Source organism: Temnothorax longispinosus, chromosome 2, assembly GCF_030848805.1.
Source record: "Temnothorax longispinosus isolate EJ_2023e chromosome 2, Tlon_JGU_v1, whole genome shotgun sequence".
Classification (NCBI taxonomy): domain Eukaryota; kingdom Metazoa; phylum Arthropoda; class Insecta; order Hymenoptera; family Formicidae; genus Temnothorax; species Temnothorax longispinosus.
Window position 1 is genome coordinate 14,178,357 of NC_092359.1, and position 15,178 is coordinate 14,193,534.

General features: G+C 40.4%; 1 protein-coding gene and 1 long non-coding RNA gene across 2 annotated transcripts in view; one reads left to right on the top strand and one right to left on the bottom strand.

Moving 5' to 3' along the window:
• The window catches only part of LOC139808078 (uncharacterized), a 68,729-nt gene extending 59,829 nt beyond the window's left edge, over positions 1-8,900 (bottom strand). The window contains exon 1 of the long non-coding RNA XR_011730782.1: positions 8,777-8,900. This is a non-coding gene — a long non-coding RNA (uncharacterized lncRNA). The remainder of the gene's footprint in view (positions 1-8,776) is intronic.
• A 3,915-nt stretch (positions 8,901-12,815) lies between these two features.
• Positions 12,816-13,457, top strand: LOC139825236 (uncharacterized). Its single transcript, XM_071797801.1, has one exon. It carries the CDS (start codon positions 12,816-12,818, stop codon positions 13,455-13,457), a length of 642 nt encoding a protein of 213 aa, XP_071653902.1.
• Positions 13,458-15,178: the final 1,721 nt, after the last annotated feature.

The window sequence follows — 15,178 nt, forward strand, 5'->3', positions numbered from 1 at the left end:
GGTCATCGGAGGTGCTTCCCCTAAACTGCATAATTACCCATATTTCTTTCATCAATATCATCGTCATTGATATCACGACTTTCTTCGGTGACAATTTCCTCACTTTCGGAATCGTTGAAGTCAATCGGGGGAAATTCGAAGTCGTCGCAGTCGTCGTCTTCAAGTACTTGCTGCAACTGTACAATGTTTGTACATGATTCCCCGCTGCAATGTTCGCATATTACCGAACATTTAAGCCCAGCTTTGCGACAACCACAGGCTGTTCCACATTTTTTTTTACATTTGCACGATATTGATCTGAGTACCGCAGGAGGCGCTGGATCCTGGGTGGTCATGATTGGTTCTAATCCTAGACGAGTTCGTTGCCAGCCCCATTCCTCTGGATCCTGGTAGATATTAAGCCAGGTTTGCACTTGATGGTATGCGCAGAATGTATGCTGCCGTGCAGCCGCTGCGGTAGGAGGCAAGGAGGAAAGGTTGAATTTTGTTTTTGTCACTGATTTAACGAATTGCTTATATCGTAGGGAATTAAGCGACACTTCTTCGGTCGCACCAAACAACATACAAAATATTTTTTCTCCTGCTGCTGTCAAGATGTCGATATCGAGTTTTGTTTTCTTAAACATGTAAAGAACTTCTCGGAGTCCATCGTTTTTCTCGAGAATGTTGATTAATTTCGTTTTGCCAATATTGTAAATTGCTGAAGTAGTATCACATCCTGTGAACGCGTGAAGAAGAAAGATGTGATCGATTACAGAAACATGTTTGAAACTTTTCGCCGAGTATAGGGCCTCCCGAATTCTTCCTTTTGCGAATTTACGGAAAAATACGTTAGGAGTTTCCTGTCCTAGACCAGTGAGCAGAACGAGAAGGTCAATATCTTCACCAATAATTGTGACGGAGTCGTACAAAGATGCATTTTCTATTGCAGTTTTGACAATTAGTGTGTCCGCGTCCTCGAACGCTTGTTCAACGGTAACATCGGATAACTGTAAATATTTCGTTAGCATGTTAATGAGGCGCGTTTTATTCTTTCCGTTACTTAGAAATTTTTCTTGGGATACTGTAGGTACTGTATTTTCGTCAAAAATTATGTCCAAAGATTGTTGTTTCCTTGCTCGCCGAAGACGCTCCGACTCTTTGGTGCCTGCAAATTGTGGATCTTCTGCATAACCATCGAAAACGATGACGATGTCTTTGGAAAAATGGTGACGCACGTAGGACACATATTTTTTGCATGTTGTTCCAAAGTTCGAATGGCTGTCCCAAATAACCCTGTGCAATAGGAAACCCCCGTCTATCACATCGAGTCGCTTCATCCCGAATTGAGGGGTGTCTGACAGTGGCGCAAACGATGTGTAGAATGATGATTTCGTTCCTTTCCTCATTCCATCCTCAGTAAACAAAGAAAGGGGGAACGGCGAGAGTTCGTAACTAAGAAAAATTTTAAGATCTTCATCACTTTGCTTCGACAGAGAAATTCTTTGAAAAAGCAGCAAAGGATTAACAGCTACGACAACGGAATGGATTTTCAAGCAACTGTTCATTGCAGCCAAGGCCAGGACTTTATCCTTTCGTTTAAAGGACAACGAATCATAGGTAGAACTGTTCATTTTCTTCGTCATTTCCATCCCAATTTCAAAGGCGCGATGGCAATTAATGATTTCAGATCCAACAACTCCTGTGCTAATGGACATAAGATTTGTAGTCTCTGGAAAGGGATTATGAGCGGCGAACCAGATTGAAAGTTTTTTAGCATCGCTATTATCGCGTGAAACTCGAGTTTGCCTTGAATCTATATGCTGTTCAGTTGTTCCTGTAATAATCCCAGCGAATTCTTCTATTTCTCGGCAAACATCCTGCATGTAAGTGGCTCCTGTGGTCCATTTCCTCTGCGAAATGTCGTTCATTCTACCGCCCTGAGTCAATCCACCTTTAACCTTAAACGAGCGCATGAGCGTTTGCTCAATTGTCATGTCTGTCATGATCCCACACCAAAATTTGTCAGACCGTCGAATTGTAAAATAGCCACAGGCAGTAAATTTATAAAATTCATGTGCAGATATTTTTTTCTCTAAACATTCCATATCCTGTAGATATAGATGAGCGCTCTTTGCGTAGAGAAAGTGACCGCTAGCGTGAAAGAAAGGAATCATTTTTCGAATTGTGTTTAAATGAAGAGTCCAGTTGCCGGAACGCTCAGCTTCAATGAACTGTTTCATTAATGTAACCATCCGGAAGTATTGAATCCACAGCTTCGCGGTAGGGCTCTTTTGTTCCATTAGTGTCAGCTGTTTGTTGAATTCTGCGCAAATGCGTTGGACATACGCGTTGTCAACGGCATCCAGGATGACACTTTGATCTATGTCGGTCAGTAACAAATCAATTTCATTCCGTTCCTCGTCTGTGAATTCAGCCACATCTATAATGATTTTTGACAAACACAAATGAACTAACATATGAGCACAAACTGCTCTGCTGTATGCGTGACCGTCTAACATTTTCTGAACGCTATTCTCGGCATAAATAGAGTCCACTGCCGGCTATTATCGTACCTATCGCGCCAAGGTAGGACATCAGGAGATGGAATCCACCAAGTCTGACGATGACATTACCGAGCTCGGATTTTTTAGCACAAGCAACAATGTCGCGCGCCTTCCAATATAACGGCTGGTCAAATGTTACGAAAATCGTTTCCTGACCATAAGAGCGACCTAAACGAGCGGCTTCGAGGAGCGACGTAAATATGGTGTCATATTCAGAAGGAATACCATTAATAAAAGGGAGACAAATTATTTTTGATTTCTCATAAGGACGATTAGCAGTGACGTTTTCCATGAAACCGTTCCAACCGGGAACATTGTCAATGTGGGCCCATTTTCCATACAACCATACCATGTCGGTCGGCGTTGGTATAATGTCTTGTTCATTCCCACAAGCGCTCATCACATCGGCAACTTTCAGCGTTTGAAGACCTTGAGATTTTGCTGTCCCGTACGTAGCTATTGTAATTGCTCCGGCATCTCCAATAGAAGCGTAATTCTTTGTACTGAAGGTACGTTGCATCGCAGTGTCAGGTTTAATGGCGTTGTACGAGGTTAAGCAATGAATTCCGCCCATTACATGAAAAGTGCCATATCCATCAAGGGTATTGATATTAAAATCTGCGTTATCAAACACGAACTGAGAGAAGGCAGATGGCAAAGGTTCGCGCGGGGGACGTGTGACACAAGCTGCTTCAAACACGCGCTGTAAGAAGCTGAAAAACCCAACGACGCGCGACGATAAAATGTCGATCAAATTTCGAGAGGCAAATCTCTTGTACAAGAAGGCACCGACTGCAAGAAGTATTGGTGAAACAAAAGATCGAGGACGAATGGCAGATATAATTGAATGTGCGATTGATGTGCACTTTCTTTGCCACGTCTTCGAGTCCTGTTTCTTTTTATTAATTAGAATTATTTCTAAAAGAAAAACGCGAAGAGTTTCAGGAACAGCGTCATCAGCATTTTCCATCATTTTATCTGGAGGGGGATAATTTTTTGTGTCATAAAGCCGTGAACGTACATCTTTAACAATAATGGCAGCAGCTTCTCAAATTACGCGCAATTTTTTATCTTCTATATTTGGATTTTTATTTTTATACCAGTCTTCGGCAAACAACTTATGACCAGTATTCCGAAAGCAAACGATAGACTCGCGCCGGTTCATTTCGAAAATTAATATGTCATCTCCGTATTTTTGTTTCAATCGCGCTTTAACCGTACGACAATCTGGATGATAATCTCCTTCGATTTGGCTCATCAATTCACTGATCGTAAATTGGCATTCGTCTGAATTTTCCGCAAGAAAAGAGTAAATATACTCCATGGCTGTATCAATATTATTCGACTTATTTTTTTTTTCTTTAAACTGGATAGTTAAACGACGGCAGCAATCGTGGTGATATCGCGCTTTAACCACAGTCAGATCCGGAATCGGACGGATACGGTTCATTACGCCCCGGGCAAAATCATCGTTGCGATCATTCAAATGCTTGAAAATTGTATCTCGTATGGAATTACTTTTTACTCCACAAATTATTCTTCGTCTGTCAACGGGCAATGATTTTTGCTGTTTTATAAATACCTCATTAATTACTTCAGTGCAGAAAAGGCAACGTTTTTCAAAATCGAATGCCGGTGGATGGAATGCCGGTAGATGTTTCGAAGATTGCGATGACGACGGAAAAGATGGAGGTGATTTTGAGATCGAAACAGCACAGTTGCTCCGAAGACGAATAGCCGCTGCAACCATTCTCTCGTTGATGTATACTTTTCGACAGGGCACGTGCACCAGTGATGTAGTCGACGTTCTCCAGCATGCGTGCATGTTCCTCGTCGCCCCTTTTAATAGCAAACAAATTTAAAGTTTGCACACCTCTTTTTTGAACGACAGTAATTTCGCCGTCGCTCAGCGCTTTCCCACAAATAAAACACTCGCCCATTTTCGTGAAATTTCTCTCTGAAACGCTCGAAATACAGTTCACGACTGATCGAAAATAATATACAATAACACACAATAGTACACAATGACACACACAAACAACACACAAACACACACACACAATAACACATTGTACAGTTCGCGAAAGAGTTTTATAATATACAATATACGACAATATTACAATATATAGAACGAAAGGCACTTTCTCGGACCCGTGGATTATATCTACTGGAGATACCACGTAAAAAAAAAATGCGCCTGAAACTCTATTTCAGTGGTGGTGCGGAAAAGAGTTTTATAATATACGACAATTCACAATAAAACCGCGAATTTTCTTCACGAAAAAGAGCATTTACTAGATACACTCAACTTTGGCGCTCTCTATCTCTAGTGTTTTTTGAGCCACCGTAAAAAAATATATACGAAAATTGTAGAGAATTAAATCCTCTACAAGTTTTATTGGAACATTTTTTTGATCAAACTAACAGGGGGCGATATAAGTGTCAATAAAATTGTTTAACCCCTAATTGACGGCCTTTTTTTGGATGTAACTTTTTTCCTTGACAGCTATTAAAAATTTTTTCCAACAAAAGTTGTAGCAAATATTTTTCCCTACAAAACTAAAAAAAAAAGAACAAAATGCGACCAATAAAAGCCGAGATATTCAAACTTTAAATATTTACCCCTATTTTCAAGATGGCTGCCGATGCACAGGAAAATTTTGTTGGAACTTTGTGAATTTGGACATCTATGACCCTCTACTCACTCTCAAAAAATTGGCTTGTCAATCCGTTTTGTAGATATTCGGTGTTTTTCGAGTTAATTTTACTGGCCTATTATAAATACCTTTCGTTCAACATACGTATTTTTTTCAATTTTTTAAATCATGGATTGAAGTGAGAAAATTAGTTCATGAAAAAAGTGTATATTTTTTTACTATACGAGCTATAATGAATACAATGATTAATTTTTTTCAAAAGTAGATTTTGTATGAAGTTTATTAAATTAATATTTTTCTAAAACGTATTTCGCTATAACTCTGTGATATTTATACGAAATGTTTTGAAATTGCATTTGCCGATTTATTAATTAATGTTATATATTTCGTAACAAATTTCAACAAACATTTTTTATATTTATTATATATGTATTACATATATAATAAATATAAAAGTATAAATATAATATAATATAATATAATAAAATGTAATAATTAATGCATGTATAGTAAATAGTGTATATTGATCGATTGCATCTCAGAAGTACGTTTCATTGTATTTTCTTGCAAGCTTTTTCTAATCATTGAGTATAAACGAAAATTCGTTACGAAATATATAACATTAATTAATAAATCGGCAAATGCAATTTCAAAACATTTCATATAAATGTCAGAGTTATAGCGAAATGTTTGAAGAAATATTGATTTAATAATCATTCATACAAAATCTACTTTTGAAAAAAATTAATAATTGTATTCATTACAGTTCGTATAGTAAAAAAATATACATTTTTTTCCATGAACTAATTTTCTCACTTCAATCCATGATTTAACAAATTGAAAAAAACGTATGTTGAACGAAAGGTATATCTATAAGTCTTACGTAATAAATGTTGAATATGGCGCTTTCTCGAGATTCCGATTGATCGAACTATCGACATGTAAATTCGCGAGTTGATCGACGACTGTCGCGCTTGTCGTTCGTCTTCCGGTCGCGCTCGCTCTCTTCTTCTCTGTACGCTCACGTGTACGCACGTGCCCTTATTCGGCTGTGAGCATCAAGTAGATTCCGAACATTATTTTTTCTTTATCTTTATGTATTAATAAACTGAATAAACTGTACAACGTATTTGCAACATTATCGAGTGTCACAAGTGTTTATTGACTACTTAATAACCACATAAGGTTATGGGCCCAGACACGTGCTCGAAAAATGTGTATCGTGTTGTAAGTACGCCTCATGGATGAAGAGAACATTGTGACAGAAAATAGTGAAGTTGAAGATTCTGCATTTGACGATCAAACATTGTTGGATCAAACTACAGAAGAATTTCTGGACGTTGGAGAAGACGACTCAGTGATTGAAATACAAGTGCCAGCTTTGCCAAGATCTTCGGAAATGGCCGAATTAAGAGTATATCAAATCCATCGTTTCAACGGGCAGAATTACCAACTATGGCGACGACAAATGGAAATCTACATGACTGAAAATAAACTTAAGCTGTACATTTTGGGCACTAAACCAAGGCCAGCTACGAACACGCAAGCTTGGGATGATGAAGACGCAGCAGCCCAGGCATTTATTATGAGGGGCCTTGAATTAGAACAACTTAAGCACCTGACTGACTGTACGACCGCTGCTCAAATGTGGTCGAGGTTGAAGACTGTCCACTCGGAAAGGAGTGAACAATCTGCGCAGGTACTATTAGAAAAATTCATAAATAGTAAAATGGAAGAAGAGGAAAGCATGGCTGATTACATCGCCAAAGTAACATCTTTGGCGCAAAGGCTGAAAGATATGGATCTCGAGCAGAAAGCACCGATGGTGATTGCAAAGATCCTGAGCAGCCTGCCCGCCAAATTCGATCACGTGAGGACTGCGTGGTATGCAGTGCCTCGAGCGGAGCAAAACATTGAACGCTTAACGGATCACCTAGTCAACGAAGAGTCGCTCATCAATCTCAGACAGAGTGGTGGGGATAACAAGACTGCGGTGGGAGCTGCCTATACTGCTAGTAGCAGTAAGACGAGAGGGAGAAGAAACAACACAGAGACAAACAAAGAAGAAAAATTGAAACAAACCGGTAAATGTAACTATTGTCATAAATTAGGACATTGGGCTAGAGAATGTTTCAAGCGGCAGAGAGACCAACAAAATAAACAAGGAGGTGAAAATAAACAAAATAAACAAGATCAACATTCCTTGATGATGGAAACAAATAAAAGCCAAGTTGATCGACAGACAACATCAGCTGAGGATAATTCACATCTTTTCGTCTTGCAATCTCGAACGTCACAAGGCAAGGTTGAAGATCTCTGGTATGCAGATTCAGGAGCCACTGATCACATGTCGTTCCAGAGGGAGTGGTTTAAAAATTTTGTGCCGATTCCAGAGAACAAATATCCAGTGAAAGTTGGAGACGGACGAACACTATCTGTGAGAGGGACTGGAGACATTGAAGTGCAAATGACAAACTCGAAACGATCAAGTCCTATACATATTATTAAAGACGTTCTTTTTGTTCCAGATCTTGGTCGAAATTTCATATCTGTTTCTAGATCCACTGAAAAAGGTATGAAGATCATTTTTGAAGAAGGTGGTCAGCGAGTCAGTTTTGTAAAGGAAAACGTTATTATTGCTGACGGAGTCAACGACAACAGGCTTTACAAAATGAATTTGAGAACCGTCAAGACTACCGAATTGAACATGGCATCATCTGGATCGCTTATGTTGTGGCATGAACGCATGGGGCATGTGAACTTCAGAACACTTCAAGAAATGAGCAACAAAGGAGTTGTTGATGACCTCAAAATCGAAGAAACATCGGAAAAGAATCCATTCTGTAAGGGCTGTGCTTATGGCAAGCAACATCGTCTGAGTTTTCCAAAGTCAGGAGCAAGACGAGCAAACACTGCTGGTGAGACCTTCCATGTTGATCTATGCGGTAAAATGAGCACGTCGTTAGGTGGTGCTAATTACTTTATGTTACTAAAGGATGATTTTTCCAGATACTGTTACGTCTATTTTTTTAAGAACAAAACTGATGTGCTGGACAACCTCATGAAGTTCTATGCTGAGGTCAAGGCTGATGGTCACGAAATTAAAAGGCTTAGATCTGATGGTGGCCGAGAGTTTTGTAATGAATCTGTAAGCCGTTTCTTGTTGAACAAAGGGATCAAACACGAGCTTTCAACTCCAAGAGCGCCTGAGCAGAATGGTTTTATAGAAAGACAAAATAGAACGATTATTGAAAGTGCCAAGGCCATGTTACATGAGAGGCAACTACCTTTACATCTGTGGGCAGAGGCAACGTATACAGCGGTATATCTGAAAAATCGAACAGCATCAGAGACGGTTGGTGGAGTCACACTCTATGAAAAATTTTTTGGATCAAAGCCTTCAGTTAAACATCTCAGAGTTTTTGGAAGTGAGGTTGTGACCGTACGGAGGTGTGATGTTCCCCACGCTACGATTTATTGTGAATTTTTTATGTCACCGACACGGTCGCCACTCGTATTTTTACCTACTAAACCGAGAAAGGATTCTAGATTCTAAGTACGAAATTGCCCCACCTTGTTCACGATGACCTCGCTGATTCCTCTCAACCCTTTCATCCTCTGTTTCAGGTCTCCTCTGTGCCGTCGGATCTTGGATCGCCGCTGGACTCAGCTTCCCGGACCTTCTCTGGACTGCCGCTGTGCACTGACGACTTCGCCCCGGACCGTAGCTGGAACGCTTTTTGGATCTCCCCGCACGGATGTGGGATCGCCGATATAGGTAAGTATCAGGATCAGGTAAGTATGACGTATTCAGGTAAGGTATCAACCGCACTCGAATAAATTTCAAAGTACTTCTATTTCAAATAGTAAAATATCCTCTATTTTATTCTATTTCCAGATAGTACAAGATTGTGTAAAGTTGTTTCAAGATTTAACGCGTCTACCGCGGGATCGTTCAACGCAGAGTTCGAGTTATTCTAAGACAAAGTATTCCTGCCGAGGAAAATTACTATCGACCTATGCGAGGACCCTCCTATCGAGGAATCTCTCACGACCTGCTCGCTTGACTCTCTAGCGCGGACTTCCTCGATCGGTGGGTTTCGCTCCGGCTCCTGGTCTCCCGGCAGCATCCCCACTTGGTCACGGCTCCGCCCTATCTCGCACATCCGTCAACCAGATGTTCCATACACCTGCCAGCCAGATGTGGTCGTTCGAAGCTTCCGCATTCCATAGTCCATTGTTCGCTCGAGGCAGGTGTTGCCGCGTACAATGGGCCCATTCATCGCATGTAAACATGTTATTCGCACTTGTCTCGTCAACAACTTTCGCAAATACATGATTCAAACTACGCAGCATTCCGTTTTCTCGATCCTTCCATTCCTTCGAAATAATTCCTAACGAATATTAATAATTATGGAATATTATCTGGGAAAAGGGAATCTTGCGCTAACAACATTATAATTCGCTCGCTCGCACATTCTCCTATGCTACCACATCGTGGTATCGCTCGCCATTGTTAAACATTAATCATCGATTGTTTGTTCGGGCTTGTTAACATACTCGATAATCTCCCTACAATGTATGATAATCGATTTCGCGTTACAACCTTCGATTGTTCGGCCCTACGTGCCACGTGCTCTCTCCCCACCTTCGTGGTTCACGCCTCCACCTGATAACGCCGTTCGATTGACCGTTCGATTGTCAATTCGGTTTACCAGAGTCGCCTATAAAGCATATTAGTCGAAATTACAATTTCAATCCTTTGTTCTATGTCGGCTAGTCCGACCGCGTTTCCGTGGTTCTTATTCCCCTACTTTATCGTCGTTCGACGCGTCATTCGACGGTGAAACTTAGTTCGATTAATCGCCTGGATCGCGTTACAATCGATAAATTCGCGATTGACCGTTGGTATCGCGAATTTCCATTGCCTCACGTCGCGGTTCTAGTTTCGCATCTTTCGCGCGTCCTCTCCTATCTATCGACGGTTGCTCGATGGTAATTGCAACATTCTGATGCCGTTTTCCTAATCAAACCGTCGCGCGTATCGTCAGATCGCTCAGTCGATCGCCCGCTTTGCGTGGTCGCCATTACCCCCAGTTGGAGGCCACTGTCGCGTTTCCCGTCGGACAGGTCAACTTTATTATGTCCCCCGTAGGTCAAGCCAGCTGATCCGGACTCTGTCGGACCGTCGGACCGGTTGTTAAGCTCGCCACGCCGCGCCGGTCGCTTATGCGTTTCGATGTATAATGGGTTTTCCCTACTTTTGTTCTAGTGACGGCTTCGCCCCGGAGTTTTCCAGAGGTCTGATATTTGTTAGGCAGGTGTTCCCAAGTGTCCCGAAGCAATTTTCATCATACTGATGGTTTCGCCCCAGATTCGCGATAATGCCAATTTAGCCCCCGCTACTCACGGATCTTTCCGTATCGTTGCGTAATCTCTCTCGCGTGATTATCGTTCATCATATTCGCGTTGTCAACTTACCCCTGACTCTACTAATCCGCGTTATTCGTGACGGATTTTCATTTCCCGATGAATTTACCTTGTTTTATGAATCAAGCTTGCTAGCTCTTAATCTATTTTCATATCTTTTGAATCCTTTCGCGTGAATCTAATTTTTCCTTTTGTTAATCGAAGTATTCGCGTACTAATTCGTCGATCATCTTTTTCTCTCTCTATATCTGTGGAAGAGGAATTGGGAAATGAGGATATGTCACAATTTTTTTTTTTTTTCAAGGTAAAAGGTTCTTTAATCGTTAATCATATTAAGACCTTTTCTATTCTTTTCATTGAAATAAACGTTTTCATTCTTATGATTACGCCGCTCGGCTTTCTTCGCATCGGTCTAAACCGTGAACTTAACTTTTTTACTTTCGCACGCCGCGTATCAATCGTCGCTCGCGCATTTGCCCCGTAATCATAACTTTTAATTTTTCTTATGATCTAAGTCTATATGTTATCTGCTTATGTTTTTATATTTATCTTATCACTATGTATATAGTCCACTAATATTGTTTCTGGTTAATGTATATATTTTTATAACGCACTATTTACATTTGTTTCTTTTTCGGTTTTACAGATTCGCGCACTACAATCGCTCAGCGACCGTCTCCGCATCTCTGATCGCCGCAAGGACCATTCGTTTACGCGCCTCCTCCGTCTCGTTCGGGCTGCTACGTTGATCTTCCATGATGATGTCCTTGGGTTGTTTCGTGGATTTTCGCACCTTCTGCTTTTTTAACATCGGTTGTGCGAGTACTCGGTAGTCGGTTATGGTCGGCAATTGTCTCTGCTGCAGCTGCTCGTGCTCGGGTGCAGCCGTCGGCTGCAAGGTCTATGTTTACATCCCAAAGGACCAACGGACAAAATGGGAGAAGAATTCAATAAAATGTCAGATGGTTGGTTACAGCGATGACAACAAGGCGTATAGGATCTATGATGCAGCAGGAAGGAAAATATTAATCAGAAGAGATGTGATATTCAACGAAAATCAAGACGGACTGCACGAGATAACTGAGACTAAAGTCATAGAAGATGAAGACGATGAGACATCTAAAGATGAAATTGATCAACCAGAAATGACTGAAGGACTCAAAAAGAAATATAGAAATCCAAAGTTGCCCATTCCTCGAAGTCCATATAATACAAGAAAAGGTTCAAGATCAAATGAGAATGAATTTGACGAAACGGTGATAATGGCTGAAGTCTGCGTGGCTGAGATAGAGCCCATAAGTCTAGAAGATGCCATGAAAAGTGAGGATTCAACAAAATGGTTGGCAGCGATAAATGAGGAAATTGACTCATTGGAGAAGAATGAAACCTGGATACTAGTTCCACGAAGTAAGGACAAACATGTAATAACAAACCGCTGGATCTTCAAGAAGAAGTACAAGGCTAATGGTGAGATCGATAAATTTAAGGCAAGACTTGTCGCAAGAGGTTGTTCACAAAAATATGGAATTGACTATAAAGAGACATTTGCGCCGGTGGTGAAATATGATTCTGTCAGAATGTTGTTGGCCATAGCAGCAGCTCAAGATCTAGAGATCTATCAATTCGATGTCAAAACCGCATTCCTTCATGGTGATCTTAAGGAAAACATTTACATGGAGCAACCTTACGGTTTTGAAGAAGATGATCGAATCTGTCTACTACTAAAAGGTCTGTACGGACTGAAACAAGCCCCAAGACAATGGAATGAAAGGATTGTTGAATTTCTGTTGAAATATGGCCTGGTGCAATCCACAGCTGATCCATGCATCTTTATCTGCAAGTGCAAAGACTGTATGCTGTACCTGGCATTGTACGTGGATGATGGATTAATATGTGGAAACAACATCCTGTTAATCAAGAAATTATTAAACAGTCTTCATCGAGAATTCGAAATCACATTCAAAGAAGCAGAATTCTTCGTTGGAATACAAATTGAGAGGGATAGAATAAACAGAAGACTAAAAATTTATCAAAGTGTATATACAAGAAAATTTTTGAAAGATTTAATCACACTGATTGCACGGCGGTCTCCACACCTGCGGAACCCGGGATAAAGTTTTTAAAAGATGAAGAAGGATCAAGAGAAAGGACTTTTCCTTATAGAGAAGCAATCGGCTCACTCATGTATTTGATGATCTGCACAAGACCTGATATTGCTTATATTGTGGGAATTCTCAGTAGATATATGGAGAAACCAACAAATATGCATTGGCAAGGAGTAAAAAGAGTGATAAGATTTTTAAAAGGAACGGAAAATCGAGGAATTGCGTTCAATTTAAATTCAAACTGCACTAAGTTGAACGTTTATTGTGATGCTGACTGGGCTGGCGATGTTGACACAAGACGCAGTACAACAGGTTGGATAGCCCTCTTGAATGGTGGACCAGTGGCATGGAGTTCAAGAAAACAGACCGTAACTGCAACTTCAACTACGGAAGCAGAATTCGTGGCTTTATGTGCAACAACGAAAGCAGTCGTCTGGTTACGAAGACTGATGTCAGATCTTGACCAACAGCAAACCCAACCTACGCCGATTAGATGTGACAATCAGAGAGCAATCACTCTGGTAAAGGATCCACAATCAACAAAGAGGACCAAGCACATCGATACACAGTACTTTTATACTTGTGATATGTACAAAATAGAAGAAATTGATGTACAATATGTGTCGACTGACAACCAGTTGGCTGATCCGCTGACCAAAGCATTGTCCAAAGAAAAATTTAAAAGCTTAGTTAATCAGTATGGATTATATGATGTCTAATGAATATTTTTGTTGATGTTTATAGATGAGAAAGCGAGAGGGAGTGTTGAATATGGCGCTTTCTCGAGATTCAGATTGATCGAACTATCGACATGTAAATCAGTTCGCGAGTTGATCGACGACTGTCGCGCTTGTCGTTCGTCTTCCGGTCGCGCTCGCTCTCTTCTTCTCTGTACGCTCACGTGTACGCACGTGCCCTTATTCGGCTGTGAGCATCAAGTATTTCCGAACATTATTTTTTCTTTATCCTTATGCATTAATAAACTGAATAAACTGTACAACGTATTTGCAACATTATCGAGTGTCACAAGTGTTTATTGACTACTTAATAACCACATCAATAAATATAAAACATACGCATACTAAAGATAGAAATTATTATCAGAAAACTTTCGCACTGTACAATCGAATCTCCCACTTTTGATAGCAACTGTATACGGCATCAAGCTCAAGAAAATCAGTATGTAAATTATTATAGCAAACGTTTACCTGCTCACTCCAATCATCATCGTTTTTTTCAGCAGCTTTGATGATGCCTTTCTTCCCATTTGCGCTGCGAATCTTATAAATTTTCAAACAGTTAAAACCGGCGAATGCGAGTCAAGCGCGGGACGAGGTGCGCAAAGAAGAATTATTTAGACTTGTTAATTTGAACGTTTCGGCTCTTCCTTTGAGCCATCTTCAGCATTTATTGAAAGTAATCGCTAGTCCTGCAGAGCTCGAGGAAGAAGACTCCCTTCTTGAGGAGATGTCGGAAACAAACGAGCTGGTACGCACGATTATGGTGGACATTACCACTATGAGAGAAAAAAAACTCTATTACGCAACGTCGTTTGAAAAAGGAAAGGAGAACGCTCACCTCAAGATCTGCAGAAGTCACAAAAGTACATTATTCGAAGTCAAAAGTCGCAATAGTCAAAAGATCGTACATCTCGGAGGGAGAATAAATTTGCAGTCACAACCGTCGCACATCTTAGAAATTAGCGGAAGAAATTGACAGTCAAGCGCACAGCGCAGCGGTTGGAAACGGTGTGAGACGAAGGATCGAACGAGTATTGATCACGGACGCTGTTATAAACATAGTGATGTGTCTCAGGAAAGGACGAACATAAATTAGATATTGTTTATGATAGGCAGATATGCGTGATGTAGGCACTCGGTATCCGATTGGAGGTTTAGACCATGGCGCTGTTGCTTAATATGTAAAACTTCCGAAATGAGACGTTTATGATAGTATCTTTCTCGATCTAAAATCTTCACATTATCCCAATCAAAATCATGATCGTTATGAATTCTGTGGTCAGTAATCACGGAATGAGAGGAACTATTTCTATTTATGTGACTGCGATGTTCCGATATTCTAGTTTTTAGTTGTCTACAGGTTTGCCCTACGTAAGAAGCATCACAGTCTCGACAAAAAATCTTATATACTACGTTGCTATTTTGATAAAACGGGAGAGCATCCTTCTGAACCTTGATAAATTTATTTAATTTATTAACACTGTAGTATGCTAAATGAGTATCAGATCCCCTAAAAATATCCTTAAATTTTGCAGAAAAGGAAGGAAAAAACGGGACCGTAAACCATTTTTTAAAAGAAGCGTCATCAACATCATCAGAATTTTGTTTTTTTGTTTGTTTGTAAAAGAGACTTTTTAGACGTTCATGAATCGTGTTAAAAATAAGATCTAGAGGATAATCGTTGTTCAAAAGGATGCTGA